This window comes from Ranitomeya imitator, chromosome 1, assembly GCF_032444005.1.
Source record: "Ranitomeya imitator isolate aRanImi1 chromosome 1, aRanImi1.pri, whole genome shotgun sequence".
In the NCBI taxonomy this organism is placed as follows: Eukaryota; Metazoa; Chordata; class Amphibia; order Anura; family Dendrobatidae; genus Ranitomeya; species Ranitomeya imitator.
This window is the reverse complement of record NC_091282.1, coordinates 233,665,225-233,687,362: the sequence shown is the minus strand read 5'-3', so window position 1 is coordinate 233,687,362 and position 22,138 is coordinate 233,665,225. Positions and strand designations below refer to the sequence as shown.

Here is a 22,138-nt window from a genome sequence, read left to right as displayed (position 1 = left end):
TTCCCTGTTCAGCGGTCACGTGGGACCGCTCATTAAAGTTACGAATATGGACTCCACTCCCATAGGGGTGGAGCCGCATATTCATTTTGTCTAATGAGCGGTATTCTGTGACCGCTGACAGAGGAAGAGGCTGCGGCACCCGAAGACCAGCTGTCCGGGGGAAGGAGCCAGGGACGCCGGGAGCAGGTAAGTATGTCATATTCACCTGTCCGCGTTCCACACGCCGGGCGCCGCTCCGTCTTGCAGTGACTGTGCAGGTCAGAGGGCACGATGACGTACTAGTGTGCGCGCCGCCCTCTGCCTGATCAGTCAGTGCTGAGAGACGCCGAGACGGGACGCTGAGGAGCTGCAAGCAAGAGAGGCGAGTATGTCGTTTTTGTTTTTTTATTGCAGCAGCATTATATATGGCACAGCTTTATATGGCACATCTATGGGACCATAATGAACGGTGCAGAGCACTATATGGCACAGCTTTCTATGGCACATCTATGGGGCCATAATGAACGGTGCAGAGCATTCTATATGGCAGAGCACTATATGGCACAGCTTTCTATGACACATCTATGGGGCAATAATGAACGGTGCAGAGCACTATATGGCACTGCTTTCTATGGCACATCTATGGGGCCATAATGAACGGTGCAGAGCACTATATGGCACAGCTTTATATGGCCCATCTATAAGTCAATAATGAACGGTGCAGAGCATTATATGGCACATCTATGGGGCAATAATGAACGGTGCAGAGCACTATATGGCACAGCTTTATATGGAGCATCTATGAGGCCATAATGAACGGTGCAGAGCATTATATATGGGGCACAGCTTTATGTGGAGCATCTATGGGGCAATAATGAACGGTGCAGAGCACTATATGGCACAGCTTTATATGGAGCATCTATGTGGCCATAATTAACGGTGCAGAGCATTCTATATGGCACAGCTTTATATGGAGCATCTATGGGGCCATAATGAACAGGGCAAAGCATTATATGTGGCACAGTTTTAAATGGAGAATCTATGGGGCAATAATGAACGGTATAGAGGATTATATGTGGCACAGCTTTATATGGAGCATCTATGGGCTATAATGAACGGTGCAGAGCATTATATGTGGCACAGCTTTATATGGAGCATCTATGGAGCCATAATGAACGGTATGGAGCATCTATTTTTATTTTTGAAATTCACCGGTAGCTGCTGCATTTCCTACCCTAGGCTTATACTCGAGTCAATAAGTTTTCCCAGTTTTTTGTGGCAAAATTAGGGGGGTCGGCTTATACTCGGGTCGGCTTATACTCGAGTATATACGGTATTTATGTTGTGGATGCTCATATATACATTGTTAATACAACATAGTTGATATATGTATATTTCTGATACATGTTGAGCATCCCGCAGTTACGGACTGCCGGTCACTGCCTGTTTGCATCATCGTTTGTTCTATCGGTCCAGTGATTCTGAATTTACTATTTGCACTTATTGTTTGCCTATTTTTTGTATTTAATGTTAATAAAGCTATATATATACTTTTCTAAACCACTTCATTGACAAATAGCATTTATTGAATACAATGTGGTTACATTTGGGAACTATAGGCTCTTTTTTCTTTTATGATTAACATATTGTTCTTCAAAGAGTATCTTCCATGAATATGGTCTTTTCATATTTTTTGTTCTGGTATGTTTACCTAACAAAAAAGAAAGGAGTCTACTGTAAGACTCCCAGGACCTTTTATTTTATTTATTTTTTTCCGGGCATGCGCAGTTTGCGCTGCCCTTCGAACTTACAGCGCGGGGACGTTCATGAAGGAAATGGAGGCGGCGCCCTGAGTAATGGCTAGGAGGAGTTTGTGTCAGGAGGGGGGAGACATGCCCCCCTGACAAAATAGAGGTATGAGGGACAAATTATAAAAACGATTATTTCAGCGTTGGCAGGGACACCAACTAAAAGAGCCACCTTGACAGAATGCAGCATTAGTGCAGCACAAGGTGGCTCCTTCAGTTAAAAACGCCTGAGGAGAGTGGTGACAGGTTCCCTTTAAGGTCCCAAAGATCTAGTGGTATGTGAAAGGGAAGGATCACATGTGAAAACTCCCTGCGAGAAGTCCCTACTTGCAGTTTCGTTGCAATAAGTCGGAGAAAGTACTAGCTCTGCAAACAAAAAACCTAATGTGGTCCGTGTGGATCTCCCAGGACCACTGGGGGTCTTCTTGCTTCCAAATGACTCTCGGATGTAGGGGAAGGGGGGTTATGGAAACTGGTACCACGGAAGAACCAGAGCATTCACTGCAATGGCTTTTGGATCTTGAGGCCGAACCATGAACACGAGTACATAGGCGTTCAGTCTGGACACCATCTGATCTACATCTGGAGTGCCCCAGTGAAGACAGATCTGATGGAAGACTTCCGGGAGAAGTTCCCACTCACTTGAGGCGGGACCCTGATGGCTGAGGAAGTCTACCGCCCAGAGGTCTACTCCTGGGATGTGTACTGCCGAGATCACCGAATGATAGATCTCGGCTCATCAGAGAATGTGAGGCACCTCATCCATGCTGCCTGACCGAGGGTACCTGTTAGATGATTGACGTATGGCACAGCCGTGGCATTATCCAATTGAATTCGGATGGGGTGACCCACCAGAAGCCAGAGGACCTGCTGTAGGACTAGCCGTATCGTTCAGATCCCCAGAACAAAGATCGGGAGAAGAAGGCTGGCATCGGTAGTCACTAATAATCATTGAACCGGAAGGAACTCCCCTGGATGAGGAAGAAGCTCAGAGACTATCCTCTGAAAGCCTGTTTGACCTACAGAAAACGAACGGAGCGAAGAAAACAGTTTCAATTGCGGTCACCTTTTTTCCTCATGACCCTCCCAGCAAATCAAATGGAATGAGTGATCAAGTAAGTGAGTTCTGAGTTGAAAGGCCACGGCCTTGTCTCAAGGGAGAAATACCAACCTTCTTGGAAGTGTCCAGGATCATCCTCAAAAAGGATATCTGCTGGGCTGGAAAAGGGGAAAAACCTGTCTAGATGAAGCTGCCAACCCAGGAGAGAGAGGGTATAGCAATTGATATAGACGACTCAGCACAGTCCTGGAAGAGCGGCTAGAAAGTTGATCGGATAGGGCAGGATGACCACGTATCTAGGGTGCAAAAGGAACATGACAGCCGCCATGACCCTTGCGAACACTCAGGGGGCGGTAGCAAGGCCGAAGGACAAGGTCGTGTTGTTTGCGAATGGAAAAGTGAAGGAATTTTTGAAGAGGAGAAAATAGGAATGTGAAAGTAAGCATCCCGAATGTTGGTGGATGCCAAAAAAAATCCACCCTTTTTCCGTTGAAGTAATGGCTGAGTGGAAGAACTCCATCCGAAGAGGACCATGTCCAGCTTGGTAAAAGTTTGAGGTTCAGGATCAGTCTTATTTTTTGGTCCCCCTTTTTGGAACCAAGATCTCTTAGATCTAGACCATCCTGGACAATTCTTTCACTGCTGGTTGGGTCTATAGGAAACATGCGATCCTAGGGAGTGATGTCAGATGCTTTTTGAACGCAGAGTACGCTTCCATACTCTGAGCTATAATGCCCTTCTGGGTGTAATGGCATTTGCTGCTGACAGCACCGCGCAACTAGCTGCATCCGAGAGGCCTGAACCAGCTAGTCTCCCGCTCAAGAAATTTTGATTGACCAGCTGTACTGTCTTCAGGAAAAGGTTACTGATGTGAATCAAAGTAGTTAAGGTCTCCGACCAGGAGATCACTGCTCGAGCAACCCATGCGGTGGCTAAGGAAGGGTAGAGCACTCAATCCGAGGCTGCAAGACGGACCGAACCAGATTTGCTATCTGACAGTCCTTTGTAATTTTAATTGATGACCCATCGGGCAGGAATACTGGTAGACAAACCACAGGAGGCTCTACCCGGTTAATCTGCCAAGTGGCAGAATGCGCGGCTGCATCCAGGTGGTCAGGAAAAGCTGTTTCTTGCTACCTCTGCTCTCTTTTGACAGTGCAAAGTTAAAATGATGAACCCTCGATCCACCACCCTGTTAACAGGGAAGTGGAGAGGGATCGTCCGCCTTCTTGCACCATCTGCTAAATAGTGGAGATGCAGAGGGGGGTGCTTTGACGCCAAAAAAGGGTACCACTGTACATCCACAGAGTTCAGGTCATCGGGTGGACAGGGCTGGTTCCGGTATTAGGCCTGGCTGGAGAAGAGTATACATGGAGGCAACACTCCATGTGCTCGTATATTGATGGTGTGGGGAGATCGATGCCCTTTAAAAGGATTCGTCGCCCCTAAGAATCAAACCAGGCTTGGCATCCCACGTCGTATGGGGGTATACATGGAGGGGACACCCCACGTGTTTGCATATTGGCTGAAAAAAGGATACCGCGCTTGCAGAGGCTTCTGTCCAGTGGATCGCTTATCCGGACCAGACGCTCCCTGCCGGGTGAATGACAAATGCTCTGCAAGGGAGTTTAGTCACCTTATGAGGGACACTACATGATCTAGAGTAGAACCGTAGCCCTCAATCGATCAACAGAGATTGGTTGATGATATAAATATGCAAATTCATCCTATTTCATGCTCCATAGAAATATTTGCTCCATATAATGCTGCACAAAGGTTGATTATGGCCCCATAAGATGCTCCATAGAAACATTTACCACACATAATTCTGCACAAAAGTTGATTATGGCCCCATAAGATGCTCCATAGAATATTATGCCCCATATGCTGCTGCTGCGATTAAAAAAAAAAAAAAAAAAAATGACATACACACTTCTTGTCCTGAGAAGGCGGGGACACCGGCACTTGCGATATTCACCTGTCCCCATTCCACCGCCATGCTGTGTCTTCTTGCTGTGACTGTTCAGGAAGAGGGCAGTGCGCACACTAAACACGTCATGGTGCCCTCTGACCTGAACGTCACAGCCAGAGGATGCGGAAGACAGAGCGCGGGGGTGGAACAGGTGAATATCGCATGGCTCACCCTCCCCCGTCATACTCACCTTCCCGACGCGGTCCCTGCTTCTCCGATGCGATGGTCTCTGACGCCGGCAGCCTGTTCCTGCAGTGAGCGGTCACATGGTACCCCTTATTAAAGCAATGAATATGCGCTCCACCCCTATGGGAGTAGAGTCGCGTCCATATTTATTACTTTAAATAATCCCGCTGAACACAGGAAGAGCTGCCGATGCCCGGAGACGATCTGAGAAGCAGGGACATGCAGAGACGCGTCGGGAGCATGATGTGACAACTGCCACTCCTCCTCAGATAACGACTTGAGTATAAGCCGAGAGGGGGACTTTCAGCCTAAAAAATGGGCTGAAAATCTCGGCTTATACTCGAGTATATACGGTACATTTTTTGCAGCAGTAGCTGTCTGTTTTAATGTCAATATTTTGGGTTGCATATGATGTGATTAATAGTCTTCATTTTGGAGAATGAGGAAGGAGAGAAACATTCAGCCATTACTTTTTAGAATTTGTTTTTTACAGCATTCACCACACAGAACAAACGAGATACATTTATGCTGTGACTGTTTAAGATTGTGGTATCTTTAACTCTCATACTTCTCAAACTTAGAGGTCCATGGCGATACCTCAGCTGCCATAGCAAATGGCACACAGATTGTCACTTTGTGCCCATGGGCATCCTTCACCCTCTATATTCTCTTACGTGGTATTGTCAGTATCGATCATGACATCACAGGGGTTGAAAGCTGCAGCAATGAAGTTCCCTTGGCACTTACATTGCTGTGTAGGAACTATGTTGTACATGATAAGGTTAAAACATAACATTGCAGATTTATATTCTGTTTAATATCTCATTCAAGCAAATAGAAAAACAAAAACACTCAACATTGTTATTCTTACCCCGTTGCGAGAATACCGCCCTGTGGAAAAAAGGTACAACATAGACCATTGGTAACTGGAGCAGCAGTCAGGGGTTCTTGTAATTCTAAGGACCATATCCGCAAAAACCTGAAACAGAAGAGTTTAAATTATTTTATAGCAGTCATATTACACAGAAGAGCAAATCATATTTTTCAAACATCTAAGTATTGTGTGTTAGTCTGGTAAAAGTTTATCAGAAAATTCACTATATATGTGAGAAGTAAACTCTCCCGTCAGTGAAGCTTCTATGTATTATTTTCTGCATAATAAAGATAGTTACACTTCTTTTAGCTGTACTCTCGAGATTAAGGCTATGTTCCCACGATGCACTTTTGATGTTGCAGAAATTCCGCACCTATTTAAATTAGGTTACATGCAGGTTTTTAAACATGTGTTTTTATTCTCTGGTGTGTCATGCTGTAAATAAAGCTGCTTTGTTTTTGCTATGTCTTGTTTTTTGCTATGAGAAAACTTCATTGCTATACTTAGCTGCAAATTATAAGGGTTTTTAATGCGTTTCCGCTGTGGAAACCCACTAAAAACACATGCGTTTTTTGCTGCTGATTTTCCGCATCTAATGCAAGTCTATGGGGAAAATCCACACAGAAAACTCAGCATTTGTTAAAAAGGACAGTGGGCAGGAGATCTTTTGTAAATCCCATCCACTGTACTAGAACTGTAAGACGCAGAGTCAAAAATGAACCAAAAGCCCTTCGGGGGAACATAGCCTGAGGAGGAAAAAAAACCCTGAAAATACTGATCGAATACTCAATGTGAATGAGGGCCATAGAGGTAAATACATTTTGGTACACTGATCTCAACATATGCCATAAGTTTAAGCATCTACAGGTCACAATAATTTTATCATTTACCTCTATGGCTATAAGGGAAAGTACAGGATTTTCAACATGAAATATGTTTTAACCCCTTAGTGACAGAGCCAATTTGCAGCTTTATGACCAGGCCAATTTTTACAATTCTGACCACCGTCGCTTTATAAGGTTATAACTCTGGAACGCTTTAACAGATCCCGCTGATTCTGAGATTGTTTTTCTGTGACATATTGTACTTCATGTTAGTGGTAAAATTTCTTCGATATTACTAGCATTTATTTATGCAAAAAAAGGAAATATAGCAAAAAAAAATATTAAATTTTGCAATTTTCAAATTTTGAATTTTTATGCCCTTAAGTCAGAGTTATGTCACACAAAATACTTAATAAATTACATTTCCCACAGGTCTACTTTACATCAGCACAATTTTGGAAACAATAATTTTTTTTTTTAAAAAGTTATAAGGGTTAAAAGTTGACCAATGATTTCTCATTTTTACAACATAATTTACAAAACCATTTTTTTAGGAACCATCTTTAGTGATGAGTATACTCGTTGCTCGGGTTTTTCCGAGCACGCTCGGGTGGTCTCCATGTATTTGTAACTGCTCGGAGATTTAGCCTCAGCTGCATGATTTACAGCTGATAAACAGCATGAATACATGTGGAGATTCCCTAGCAACTAGGCAACCCCCACATGTACTCAGGTTGGCTAGCAGCCGTAAAGCATGCAGCTGCCTCAACAAAAACTAAATCTCCCGAGCAGTTACAAATACTCGGAAGGCCACCCGAGCAACGAGTATACTCGCTCATCACTTACCATCTCACATTTTAAGTCACTTTGAGGGGTTTACATGACAGAAAATACACAAAAGTGACACCATTCTAAAAACTGCACCCCTCAAGATGCTCAAAACCACATTCAAGAAGTTTATTAACCCTTTATGTGCTTCACAGGAACTGATGCAATGTGGAAGGAAAAAAATTAACATTGTGAAGTTTTTTTTTCTCTATCGCCTCATTGGGGGACACAGGAAACCATGGGGTGTATGCTGCTGCCACTTGGAGGCTGACACTATGCAAATAAAAAAAGTTAGCTCCTCCTCTGCAGTGTACACCCTACCGACAGGAAGTAGGATATTCAGTTTAGCTTAGTGTCAGTAGGAGGTGGACACGGGTCTTTCATTAGACCCTTATCTACCTCAATGTTTCTTTTCAGGTTTTCCGGAAGGGATACAGGGTGAACAGTCACACCTGTATTCCCACAATGCGGACTATGAGTACGGCGTGTACTGCCACCCCGTATCCTCATAGATCCCTCTCCAGGACCAAGAGCCTAGCACACAAGCGTGCTCAGAAGTCCGGTCCTGGCTCCGTCCCCCACCCACTCGCCTTCCAGAGCCTGTCGGTCGGAGGAGACGAGGATGTCCACCAGCTCCAAGGACGTCTAATATCTTCCATGTTTTTTAAGGTTAGTACGACTGCGTGGGATGTTAGGTGAGTATTGGTGCTCCGAGTCTTGGATTCCCTACCTCCCCTGCTACTTTGTGCGGTGCCTTACTGGCAGCCGCACTACTATTTCTGCGGCCGAACTACTATTCCTGCGGCCGCACCTTTTCTGCACTGGGGCTATTAGGGACAAGAAATCGGGGCCTATCTTTTTGCGCGGCGGCTCTGATGTCCCCACGGCCGCGATCACTCTGCCTTCTGCGGCGCGGCCCCCCTACTGGCAGCCGCGCTGAAATTCCACAGTGGTCGTACCTTTTAGGTGACCCGCGGTCCTTCCCAGCGGCCGCGGAAGCCTCCTGCGGCCGCCGGCTTTTAATATAGGTCCCTGCTCTTCCCGGGGCCTACTTCCGGCACCGGCGCCTCTTTGCATGCGGCAGCTGCCGCGCCTGTCAGCGGGACGCCCGCACCTTTTCCTTTGCGCCCGCGCATACTTTTCAGCGCTCACCGGCTTCTTCCGGGCGGGCTTTTCTCCCGCCCGACCATCTTCGGCAAGCTCCGCCCACCGGCGCCATCTTGGTGCTCCCCTACAGGCGGTTTAGTCTGTACCCATTCCTGTTCAGAGCGGCTAGCTCCACCCACTACTCCCAGCCGCACCATTCGGCCTGGGATCGCCGCTATCTTGTTGGGAACCGTTCTCCTCCGGAACGGATGGCTATTCACGCCCCCCCCCCCCCTCTTCCGATCTGTGTGCTCGTCCTTTCCCACCAGCGTGCATCTGCAACGGCCGGGTTCCCCGCCTCCATCTTCATACTGGTGCCCTGGACCTGTGTCCTGATGCCTGTCGCAGTTACAACCTTGGAGCAGACTACAGGACACTACAACTGCTGTGAGTAGCGCTGCTTAGCAGTTTGGCACTCCTCTCTGCATCTCTCCTGTTCCCCTAACCTTCTGGCATTCCTTAGTAGGTATGCTTATCATGCCTAATCCTATAAGAAAGTGTTCTCGTCGTCCTTTCATGCAAGCCGGTCAACCGTGCAGCCACTGGTGTAATGCAGTCACTGGTGTGCTACGTATTAGTACTCTAAAGCCGTGCAGTCGATGGTGTATCACTACTCTAGACCCGTGCAGTCACTGGCGCAATACGTAGTAGTACTCTAGACCCGTGCAGTCACCGGCATAATGCGTAATAGTACTCTGGAGCCGCGCAATCACTGGCAAAGTAGCACTCTACAGCCGTACAGTCACTGGCGTAGTAGCAAGAGCCGTGCAGTCACCGGTGTAATAAGTGCCCTAGAGCCATGCAGTTTCCAGCGGGGTATGGCAGTATGCCCCACGCTGCCGTCATCTGGGCCACTGTCCGCCCCTCACCTTCCACAGGGAGATGGACCATTATAAGACCTGCCATATGACGTTCACTTCGTAGAAGGTTTCAGTTGCACATTTCTCAGAGTTCTACGTTTTCACACTGCTGTTGTGATTTCTGCTATTGCAGACCTGTGCCCTGATTTTCAGCGGTGCTCGGCTATTTCTCTACACACAGCGATGCTAGAGCCCTGGCATATCAAATGTTTCCATATCTCCTGCTCTCAGGCACTTGCCCTCCATCTCCCTGCAGCCCCCTCCGGATGCAACCATTAAACTGCTCTAAGCAGAGAAGGGAGCTGCTCCTACTCACTTCACGACTGCAGTGTTCAGACCTGACTTCCAGCCGGTTAAGAGTTTGTATTTCCCAGCAACGTCTGCTGTGGCTCAGTGGATAAATAATCTGACCACAGATCGCAGGCGCAAAGGTTTGAACTCAGGTGCACAACAGAGAGTAGAGTTTAGGCTCCCTGTTGACAAGCCTACTGTCCTACCTTCAGGAGAATGAGCACGGCAGGACATGCTTCAAGACAGACTCCGTGGTGCGGCTTACTACACGGAAGCTGTTGTTCTGCCTAATGCCGTCAGGTATCACGACCTAGACCGCAACACACAATCAACTCTCTTCTATACCCTTCTCAAGGGTTCTCTCCAGGCTGATTAGTCACAGGACACCGAGAGCCGATCGCAGCAGTACTCTATCTGCCATAGTTGCAGGATATCGGGTGCCGAATGCAGCAGTACTCCATCTGCCATAGTCACAGGATACTGAGCCAATCGCAGCAGTACTCTATCCGCCTTAGTCGCAGGATACCGAGAGCTGATCGCAGCAGTACTCTATCTGCCATAGTCGCAAGATACCGAGAGCCGATCGCACCAGTACTATATCTGCCATAGTTGCAGGATACCGAGAGCCGATTGCAGCAGTACTCTATCCGACACCCAGGTTTCACACGCACCACCTTCCAGGTACAGTACTTTATTTGAAACTGTCGTATCTTCAGCGGATCAGTCATGTCTTGGATTGACCACCGCAGGGGTACCGGCGTTCTGTACTATATTCAGGTAAGTCAGGTGCACTCCCCTATTCCTCCTGTCGATTGCAGCAGCACTGTCTGCTATCCAGGCTTTAGATGTAATCTTCCAGACACATTGTCAATACCTGCCATCGTTCCAGTGGTTTAGACGTGCCCGAGATCGATTGCTGCACTGGTCCTGCTCTTTTGCTCCAGAGTCAGGTATGTCAGAAACGCCCTCTATCACTCTCCTAAGGTTCTTTTGCAGCATCTGCCTAGGCTACCCTTTAATCACCACTCAGAGAGAGGTGCCCGGTATTTATCATTTCTGGTTGACTGCCGCAGCAGTTACAACCGCATTCAGGTGAGTCAGAGCCACAACTTTTACCGTGTATTTCACGGTCAATAACGTCTGTGGTCTATTAAAAGAACATCTAGCACGTACCACAAGGCGGATCTCAGTGCCACAGGGTGGACCTCAGTGGCAGCATAAGTGGCCAGTCCACTTTCAGGTAGGTCGGACTCGCCGGTGTCAGGTACCAACTGGTTGCAGTTTTCCTTCAGCCACGCACTGGGCCTTAATTGCGGGTTGCTCCCCAGGAGCCTCTCCACTCTGTTTGGTTATTCGGTCCTACCACTAACTATCCAGTAGGTAAGTTTACAGTGCTGTCCTAGATTTATCTGCACGATCCAGTGCGTTACTCCATCATATATGATTTACAGTATTATATGTCTGGCTGTCTCTTACAAAGTCAGAGCCCATATAATACCTTGACTCATGATTGTTCACGACACTATTCTGGGGGCCTTTGAACTACCTCTATACAGAGCTTCCTATTTATGCATCAGTACTTACCTCTTCTTTCTTACAGACACTGGATTCAACCTCGAGCAGCGCCGGGATTTTATTTCCGACTGTGGCAGGAACAGGTTCTCCCACCTCGGATAGGAATTGGATCTTACTCTGTGCAAGCATCGTCCAGTGTACAGGGCTGCTCCACGCCTGGATCCAATGATGGGTTTTTGGGATAATACGTTCCTTCCTTCAGCAGGATTCGTATCCCTTTCATTGTTATCCTCGTTTGTGTGGTGTCTTATACTTAGGTAAGTAGATCCACACACTACAATCCTCTCCCATTCCAGAGGGTCCGGGACGGATAGGGTCACTCAGGTCGTCATAGGTACGGGTCTTCCTTTTGGCAGTCAAGTTTTTTTCCGGGGCCTATGTACTCCTTCATAGGGCCAACTTCCCATGGAATTGACATACTCCAGTTTTCCATGGACTCTTCTCCCTTGACTGCTCATGTCCGATTGTGCTTATCAATGCCCATCTTGTCATGCTTTCTAGCAGGCTCCCAGTAACCTACACTCAAGCTTTTTCTTGTCATTTCAATTTAATGGTCTTTTCTGGGTTTTCTCTTAAAATCCTTAGTCCAGCCGTTCCAAAGAGGGAAGCTTCTCGGTTTTCCTATATTCCCTCTCCCCTGAACTTACTGCGAGCTGGACCCCTTCTCCGTCTCTGGACCCTCCGGTTTCCAGCTTTTCCAGTCCTCCTCTTCCACAGAGAGCATCCCTCAAGGATACCAACGACGAACTAATAGTCCACGGCAAAGTCGGCCATTGAAGTGTCCGCCGCTACATTGTGCCCTGCCTTTGTCTCCACCTAGACAGCAAGGTTTATAGACGCATGGGCTAAGCCGCTCCATCAGGGCCCCCTTCATGGAGTCCGATCGGAGAAAATCTCTGTCCCTGCGGACTAATTTAATCCTGCAGGAAGTGCATGGTATCCGTCCCCGCGGATGCCACTGCAGGTGCTGCTTGGACATTCAGCAATATGGTGCCCTTCCGAAGGACCATTTGCTTATGGCGTGACAGGACTTATCCTCTAGGAAGTCCCTGACAGCTTGTCTTCCGAGGGTTTCTGTCAGTTTGTCTCCAACGTGAACCAATTATTAAGGAGGTCCTCGGAGGGGCAGGGTTCTCCTGGGACCGCGTGTGCTTGCCTTTATTTTATGAAAGCCTTCATCCAGGTCCTCCCTTTCTTCAGACATCGGACACTCCTGCATTTTTGCGAGGGGTGGGTCCATTTTAATTTTATACCTTCCTTTCAGGCTCTCAACCACTTCCAGAGTCTGTGGCAGCAGTTTTGTACATTCTGTGGATCACAGGTTCAGTGCTCTGCTCTTACCTTGCCGAGGTTCTCCATGGTTCTGTTCATCATTCTTGATTCCCTTCCCTTTGTCCTGCTCGGACTCTTCCTTTGTAGCGTTCTCTCATCACGCTACCGGGTCTATCCAGCTAAGGCCCCCTTTTCAGTATAAGGGCTCGGCGTAGAGAGGCCCTCCGGCCTCTTAATCAACGTATGCCCGCAAAATCCGGTCAGCAATGTTTAGATTAGCCAGGTCAGAGCAGTGCTCCTCCTTCCAGGTTTAAGGCACACTCTACCCGGGCAGTGGGCATCTCCCGGCGGTGCACATATAAGGCCTCTGCCTTGCACCTCTACAGACCGACGATCGGTCCTCCACATGTTCGCGAAACTTCGATGCCTAGCTTAAGCGTATGCCGGCTTAGGTAGGAAGACCTTGCAGGCGACGGTGGTGAGTTCCTCTGACCTAGATTGGAGTTGACTGCTGTTCCCGCCCCAGGGACTGCTTTGGGACGTCCCATGGTTTCCTGTGTCCCCCAATGAGGCGATAGAGAAAACAGGATTTTTGGTTGCTTACCGTAAAATCTTTTTCTCTGAGCCTTCATTGGGGGACACAGCACCCTCCCAAGTTGAACAGCTCTGTTTATTGTTATACTGTTAACGTTTGAGTTCTTTGAACACTCTTTGAGCGTTTGAAACTGTTAATCTGTGGAGCGCTGCGGAGTTTGTTGGCGCTATATAAATAAAGATTATTATTATTATATTGTTCTTTCTCGTTGCTTCTCCTACTGCTTTCTCACTAACTGAATATCCTACTTCCTGTCGGTAGGGTGTACACTGCAGAGGAGGAGCTAACTTTTTTTATTTGCATAGTGTCAGCCTCCTAGTGGCAGCAGCATACACCCCATGGTTTCCTGTGTCCCCCAATGAAGGCTCAGAGAAAAAGATTTTACGGTAAGCAACCAAAAATCCTGTTTTTGTTTGTTTGTTTTTTACAAACATTTTACTTCAGAACCATTTTTTTTTATTTTCACAAGTGTAAAAAGAGACAACGAATTCTCCTGAATATGCCAATACCCCATATGTGAGGGTAAACCACTGTTTGGGTGCACCGCAGAGCTTGGAAAGGAAGGAGCGCCGTTTGACTTTTTCAATGCAGAATTGGCTGAAATTGAGATCGGACGCCATGTTGCGTTTGGAGAGCCCCTAATGTGCCTAAACAGTGGATAACCCCCACAAGTGACACCATTTTGGAAACTAGACCCCTTAAGGAACTTTTCTAGATGTGTAGTGAATACTTTGAACGCCCAAGTGTTTAACAGAAGTTTATAACGTACAATAGAGTCTTAAAAAATAAATAATTTTTTCCACAAAAATGATCTTTTCTCCTCCTAATTTTTATTTTCACAAGGGAATCAGGAGAAATTAGACAACCAAAGTTGTTGTGCAATGTGTCCAGAGTACGCCGATACCCCATATGTGGGAGTAAACCACTGTTTGGGCGCACGGCAGAGCTCGGAAGGGAAGGAGTGCCGTTTTACTTTTTCAATGTAGAATTGGATGGAATCGAGATCGGACGCCATGTCACATTTGGAGAGCCCCTGATGTGCCTAAACAATGGAAAAACCTCACGAGTGACACCACTTTGGAAACTAGACCCTTAAGGAACTTATTCAGAAGTGTGGTGAGCACTTCGAACCCCTAAGTGCTTCACAGAAGTTTATAACGCAGAGCCGTGAAAATAAAAAATCATTTTTTTCCCCTCAAAATGATTTTTTAGCCCACAATTTTTTATTTTCATAAGGGTAACAGGAGAAATTGGACCCCAAAAGTTGTTGCCCAATTTGTCCTGAGTACGCTGATACCCTATATGTGGGAGAAAACTACTGTATGGGCACACGTCGAGGATCGGAAGGGAAGTAGTGAATTTTTGGAACTCAGATTATGATGGAATGGTCTGCGGGCGTCATGTCGCGTTTGGAGAGCCCCTGATGTGCCTAAACAGTGGAAACCCCCCAATTCTAACTCCAACCCTAACCCCAACACACCCCTATCTCCAACCCTAACCACAAACCTAACTCTCACACCCCTAACCCTAACCACAAACCCAAGCCTAATCCGAACCCTAACCCCAATTTTAGCCCCAACCCTAACTTTAGCCCAGCTCTAACCCTAATGGGTAAACTGGGGCAGAGGGGGCAATCACTGGGGCAGGGGAGCCATCAGCGGGGCAGGGGGGCGGGGCAGGAGAGGGGGCTGTCAAGTGCCGGGGGGCAGGGGCGGGCTGAGGAGATGGAGGCAGAGCCGGGGGGGGGAGGGGGGGGGGAACTAAGGTCGGCGGAGTGGATTTGGATGGTGGGGGGAGCGGAGGTTAGCAGAGGGGAGTACTTTATGGTGGCGGCAGCAGCGGCGATCACCGTCAGTTGTTGGCAGAGCAGCATGCAGGCACGTCGTTTTTCAGCTTCCAGGGACTGGATGAAGCTGGAGAGCGAGGCTGCCATACTTTACTCCGCCCCTCCACATCTGATTGGAGAGATAGCGTCACATGGATGCTAGCTCCTATCAGATCTGGGGGGGTAGGGGTGACAAAAAGGGCCACCAGAGCAATCGCAGCCCCCGGGTGGGGGGGGGGGGGCAAATCCAACCCTTCCCTGGGCTCAAATACAAGTCCCCCTGTTCCTGCAGGTCGGGTGACATTTCAGTTAACCCGTTCACACGATTGGCGTCACAGGTCGGATTGGCACAGACTTTCATGACGCCTAAGTGGCGTCACAGGTCCGGAAGGGGTTAAACAAGGTCTATGCCTGAGGGCTGCTGCAAAAGGTGAATGAGACTGTTATCTGTGACTTTTTGTTTGCTGATGACTGCGCACTCAGCGCCAGCACAGAGCAGTAGATGCAGCATGAAATGAACCATTTTTCAAAAGCTTGCGACAACTTTGGTCTCTTTATCACTACTAGAAAGACTGAAGTTATGTACCAACCTACTTCAGGAAAACCATCCCAGCAGCCATGCATAACGGTAAAGGAGCACAACCACAAAGCAGTTGACAACTTTACCTACCTGGGTAACACACTCTCCTGGGTAGTGACCATAGACTCTGAGGTCAACAACAAAATTGCAAAAGCCAGCATCGCCTTTGGGAGAATCCGTAAGAACGTCTGAGAACAAATGGGACTCAGCCTTACCAGCAAGCTGAAAGTCCTTACTACTATTCTCTATGCCACAAAGATTTGGAATGTCTACAGCCGTCATGACAAACAGCTCAATCACTTTCACGTGAGTTGCCTCCGCAGAATTCTCCATATCAGGTGGCAAGACAATATCCCCAACACGGCAATCCTGGAACAAGTTGGGCTCTGCAGCGTTTACACTCTCCTTCTGAAAGCCCAAGCCAGGTGGGCTAGACATGTGGTCAGGATGCGAGCAGTCGGGGGGCACAAGAAACATTACAAAGACTGCCTAAAAGTGTCCCTCAAAAGCCTGGGAGTCAACATCAACAAATGGGAGAAGCTTTCCTTGGACTGTCCAGCTTGGCGAGGCGGGATCCCCTCAGTAGCACGTGCAGCTGAAGATATGAGAATCTTTGAGGCAAAAATAAAGCGAGCAAGGCACAAGTGGTGTCCACTGTCCTGACCACATCTACTTACTTATGTAACGTATGTGGGCAACCCTTCAGCCACCTCTGGACCTACAGCCACTTATCCTCCGCTACACCCTGAAGTCACGGTCATCTTTGACTATGAAGGATAAACAGCATGGTGCCCCCTAGTGTGAAAGAAGCGTCTTCTAGTGCACAGATTATTGGCTGGCCTGCACATGAGCAAGACTCACCCAGCCCCACAAGAAGATTCAGGATATGGGACCAAGATAAGGAGAATGTGAGACCCCAGCGCTGGACACATTAGGTGGATGTTTGGAGATGAAATTAATACTACTGCGGGACACTAAAAAAGTATGTAACTGCAATATTATGCTTATATGATTCCAACAGAAATAAGTATTAAGATTACCTGATTTAAAAAGGGAAATGTAAAATGTAATGTCTAGACAATTCCTTTAACTTTTACTTATGCTGAGTACAGTTTATCTTGGCCACATCTCAGTAACCTACTACACTGCAGGTTGGGTGAAGGTGGTGACTAAACGTATGACTGGAATTTTCCTCTGAGAAGTCAACAAAAGGTTTGTCTTACCCAGTAAGCAACAGCTCAGGGAAAAGACTCCTGACACTTGTATACAGAATAAATTACCTTCTGCATTCATCCACCAGGTGTGAGCACAATGTAAGCAATAAAAAGCAAAACCCGACCCATCATTGCTCACCTGTCATCTGCCAAGCTAGCAAAGTGTAGCCCTTCTGGGGAGAAGCAGACAGATCTCAAGGAGCTGAGCTGTGGTTCCGAGGTTCCGTAGTCCACATCGCCAGACAGTGACACATGGCTGATAGCAAAACGCACTGGTTATTTCTACAGATTAAAACAACATTCACAAATATCTAATCAAGATTATCACTCTGTTTAGTTTGGAAGCACTTTGGTTTTATGCAAATTAAAAATATTTTTGGGTATTTTCTTTAAATCGCTTTATAATTTTTATTGATATGTGACTGGTTTATCTACACTTACATGGAAAGTACAAATACATTTACATATCATTTTACAGTTTATCACAACTTGCTTAGCTTCTTGCGATAAGGAATGGAAGGAGATTTTTACTAGAACTTCAAAAACTACATCTTACAATGTCAGCTGTGATCCGGGTTACATGGTACGTAACCCTACTTTTACAGATTACAGGTAAGAATTACACAGCATAGAAAGGAAAAGGTTTTAGCAGATATGGCCATATCAGCTAAAACAAAAGGGTGAAGCATTCTGGTTAAGACACTCAGTAGTACCTGAAAGGGCAGTGTTTGTAAGGAAGCTGGCTACAGCCCTTTTATTGTATCCATAGTGGGGGCCTCGCGTCCAGTAGGAAATTGTATGAGCTGTAAGGGTCTATAAACTAAGCTGCTACTCACATGAACTGTCGTAGTTTCTCTCCTGTGTAAGGGTCCCACAAAATCAAGGTGGTGTCATAAGAGGCTGTGACTAAGAGGGCCGAATCTGGAGAAAAGTCACACGATACTACACTGTTCTGGTGACCCTCAAGCTTCCGGATTAGGGTGTATGAGCGCATGCTCCACAGCAGCACCTAAATAATAGCAAAAGTGATTTCTGTCATATCCGTTAATGTCTTTACAAATAAAAACTAAACTATTTTTCTTTAACTAATCATTTATTCTTGTAATAACTGTATCTTGGAGAAATGTATCCTATTAAGAAAAAAAAAATTGATCGCTGATACCCAGCCATACAAGAACAGAGTTCTGTACCCTATATATTGAGTTTTTCAGTGTACCTGTCAATAAAATGGAGGCGTGCATGCTCGATCTCCAATCCGTTGTCTATGTGACTGCCAGAAAAAGCTGTGTTCTGTACTTCATTTTCTCTGGCACTCCCATAGACAAGGAGCAGTTAGTTATCGAGCATGCGCTCCACCGTTTCATTCAAGGCAGGTCACTGTAAAGCCCAGTACAGGACCCAGTTCACTTTATTGTTAAGGTTCTCCCTATACACAAAAACAATCAGGGAGAGACCTGGCAATCAAGAGGAAAAGGATGGGAGAAGCCGTCGGGGACCGAAATTCCAACTAATCTTCAGTTCTGTTCGATCCCTGGCAGATTTAATTAAAAGTATGTTTTTCTCTGACTCTAAAATGCTGCAACATTTCAAACATACATAGCTGAGATCAGGGGCAGACATACCACTGGGGCCTGAAGGTGGAGGGGTCCCCTGCGGGCAGGGGCGTACTGCCCATAGTGGAACAGGCGGGAGTGAGTGGCCCGGTGTCATGCAACAGAGGGGCCCCTCTCACTCCCTCCCGTAATCATTCCGATACCCAGAGTCAGTGAGAGAGGGGTGCGCAGAGTGCAAGAGTTCCTAAAGTGGGCGTGTCAAGCAGGGAGAGACGCTGGCCAATGAACGCTTTCTCCATCAGACTGATGAGAGCGCTCACTGGCTGTAGTCTGTCTTCCTGCATGGCGCGTCCCAATGGTGAGTATTCACCTTTAGTCAGGGGATCGGGGCACACAGCACACAGGGGACAACAGTGGAGGAAGAGCACGACTTACAGTGTGTCTTCGGCTCCCTGCCCTGATCCATTCCCAGTAGGCGCAGCTTCTCACAGAGAAGATCGGGGGAGCAGGCTCACTGTTCGGGACAGCACAGCAGCAGGTAGCTGATATCAGTCCTCTATGCTGTGTCCTCATCCCCCACAGTGGGTTCTGCAGCCCTCTCCAGCTGATCTCTGAACTATGAGGCCAACCTCCTCCATGGCTCATCTGGACACCTGAGGTTATAAATTGTGTGTGTGTGTGTGTGTGTGTGTGTGTGTGTGTGTGTGTGTGTGTGTGTGTGTGTGTGTACACGATATACGTACATGCATATCTATGTGTGTGTGTGTGTGTGTATTTATGTATGTACAGCATATGCATGTGTATGTATGTATGTATGTATGTATGTATGTATATGTGTGCACAACTATGTACAGTCATGGTCAAAAGTATTGACACCCCTGCAATTCTGTCAGATAATACTCATTTTCTTCCTGAAAATGATTGCAAACACAAATTATTTGGTATTATTATCTTCATTTAATTTGTCTTAAATGAAAAAACACAAACGAGAATGAAGCAAAAAGCAAAACATTGATCATTTCACACAAAACTCCAAAAATGGGCCAGACAAAAGTATTGGCACCCTCAGCCTAATACTTGGTTGCACAACCTTTAGCCAAAATAACTGCGACCAACCGCTTCCGGTAACCATCAATGAGTTTCTTACAATGCTCTGCTGGAATTTTAGACTAGGGGTGTCAAACTGCATTCCTCAAGGGCTGCAAACAGGTCATTTTTCAGGATTTCCTTGCATTGCACAGGTGATAATTTAATCACCTGCAGAGAATGATTCCAGCACCTTGTGCAATGCTAAGGAAATCTTGAAAACACGCATGGTTTGAGGCCCTTGAGGAATGCAGTTTGACACCCCTGTGTTAGACCATTCTTCTTTGGCAAACTGCTCCAGGTCCCTGATATTTGAAGGGTGCCTTCTCCAAACTGCCATTTTTAGATCTCTCCACAGGTGTTCTATGGGATACAGGTCTGGACTTATTGCTGGCCACCTTAGAAGTCTCCAGTGCTTTCTCTCAAACCATTTTCTAGTGCTTTTTGAAGTGTGTTTTGGGTCATTGTCCTGCTGGAAGACCCATGACCTCTGAGGGAGACCCAGCTTTCTCACACTGGGCCCTACATTATGCTGCAAAATTTGTTGGTAGTCTTCAGACTTCATAAAGCCATGCACACGGTCAAGGAGTCCAGTGCCAGAGGCAGCAAAGCAACCCCATAACATCAGGGAACCTCCGCCATGTTTGACTGTAGCGACCGTGTTCTTTTCTTTGAATGCCTCTTTTTTCTCCTGTAAACTCTATGTTGATGCCTTTGCCCAAAAAGCTCTACTTTTGTCTCATCTGACCAGAACATTCTTCCAAAACGTTTTATGCTTTTTTAGGTAAGTTTTGGAAAACTCCAGCCTGGCTTTTTTATGTCTCGGGGTAAGAAGTGGGGTCTTCCTGGGTCTCCTACCATACAGTCCCTTTTCATTCAGACACCGACGGATAGTACGGGTTGACACTGTTGTACCCTCTGACTGCAGGGCAGCTTGAACTTGTTTGGATGTTAGTCGAGGTTCTTTATCCAACATCCGCACAATCTTGCGTTGAAATCTCTTGTCAATTTTTCTTTTCCGTCCACATCTAGGGAGGTTAGCCACAGTGCCATGAGCTTTAAACTTCTTGATGACACTGCGCACAGTAGACACAGGAACATTCAGGTCTTTGGAGATGGACTTGAAGCCTTGAGATTGCTCATGCTTCCTCACAATTTGTTTTCTCAAGTCCTCAGACAGTTCTTTGGTCTTCTTTCTTTTCTCCATGCTCAATGTGGTACACACAAGGACACAGGACAGAGGTTGAGTCAACTTTATTCCAGGTCATCTGGCTGCAAGTGTGATTTAGTTATTGCCAACACCTGTTAGGTGCCACAGGTAAGTTACAGGTGCTGTTAATTACACAAATTAGAGAAGCATCACATGATTTTTCGAACAGTGCCAATACTTTTGTCCACCCCCTTTTTTATGTTTGGTGTGGAATTATATCCAAGTTGGCTTTAGGACAATTCTTGTGTTTTTTTCATTTAAGACAAATTAAATGAAGATAATAATACCTAATAATTTGTGTTTGCAATCATTTTCAGGAAGAAAATGAGTATTATCTGACAGAATTGCAGGGGTGTCAATACTTTTGGCCATGACTGTACGTACGTGTGTAAATACGGCATGTGTGTACGGTATGTGTATATAAGTGTGTGTGTGTATGTACGGTATGTGTGTGTATATGTATGGTGTGTGTATGTATGTGTGTGTGTATGTATGTAAGATATATGCGTATCTGTGTGTAAGTATGTGTGCATCTATTTATGTGTGTACATGTGTATATGTATGTACAGTATATGTGCATTTATCTAATATATAATTGTCCAAGGGTCACTTCCGTCTTTCTGTCTGTCCTTCTGTCTGTCACGGATATTCTTTGGTCGCAGCCTCTGTCTGTCATGGAATCCAAGTCGCTGATTGGTCGTGGCAAAATGCCCACAACCATTGCCACGACCAATCAGCAACGGGCACAGTCCGGCAGCAAAATGGCCGCTGCTTCCTCCCCGCAGTCAGTGCCCGCTCCATACTCCCCTCCAGTCACCGCTCACACAGGGTTAATGGCAGCGTTAATGGACCGCGTTATGCCGAGGTGTAACGCACTCCATTAACGCAGCTATTAACCCTGTGTGACCAACTTTTTACTATTGATGCTGGGTATGCAGCATCAATAGTAAAAAGATCTAATGTTACAAATAATAATAATAATAATAATAATAATAATAATAATAATAATAAAAAAAAAAGGTTATTCTCACCCTCCTATGTGTCGCGCTGTCCTCGGCAGTGCAAGCGGCAGGTTCCGGTGCCAAAGATGCTATGCGAGAAGGACCTTCCATGACGTCACGGTCACGTAACCACGACATCACCGCAGGTCCTGAGCTCATACCAACCCTGGGACCGGAAGCTGCCGTGACGTCATCACAGGTCCTAAGCTCATACCAACCCTGGGACCGGAAGCTGCCGTGACGTCATCACAGGTCCTGCGCTCATACCAACCCTGGGACCGGAAGCTGCCGCGTGCACCGCACACAGGCGCCAGGACTACAAGGGGCTTTCGGAAGGTGAGTATATGTTTATTTTTTATTTGAAGTCTTTTTTAACCACGCATATAGTGCCCACATTGC

General features: G+C 46.6%; 1 protein-coding gene across 3 annotated transcripts in view; it reads right to left on the bottom strand.

The window, feature by feature from the left end:
• Positions 1 to 22,138, bottom strand: part of WSB2 (WD repeat and SOCS box containing 2) — an 80,053-nt gene that overhangs the window by 19,872 nt on the left and 38,043 nt on the right. For all 3 annotated transcript variants that reach the window (XM_069754589.1, XM_069754597.1, XM_069754593.1), the window contains exons 7-9: positions 17,726 to 17,898; positions 17,029 to 17,145; positions 5,877 to 5,984 (exon numbers count right to left, since the gene is read on the bottom strand). In XM_069754589.1, coding sequence (XP_069610690.1) covers positions 5,877 to 5,984; positions 17,029 to 17,145; positions 17,726 to 17,898 — 398 coding nt within the window. The remainder of the gene's footprint in view (positions 1 to 5,876; positions 5,985 to 17,028; positions 17,146 to 17,725; positions 17,899 to 22,138) is intronic.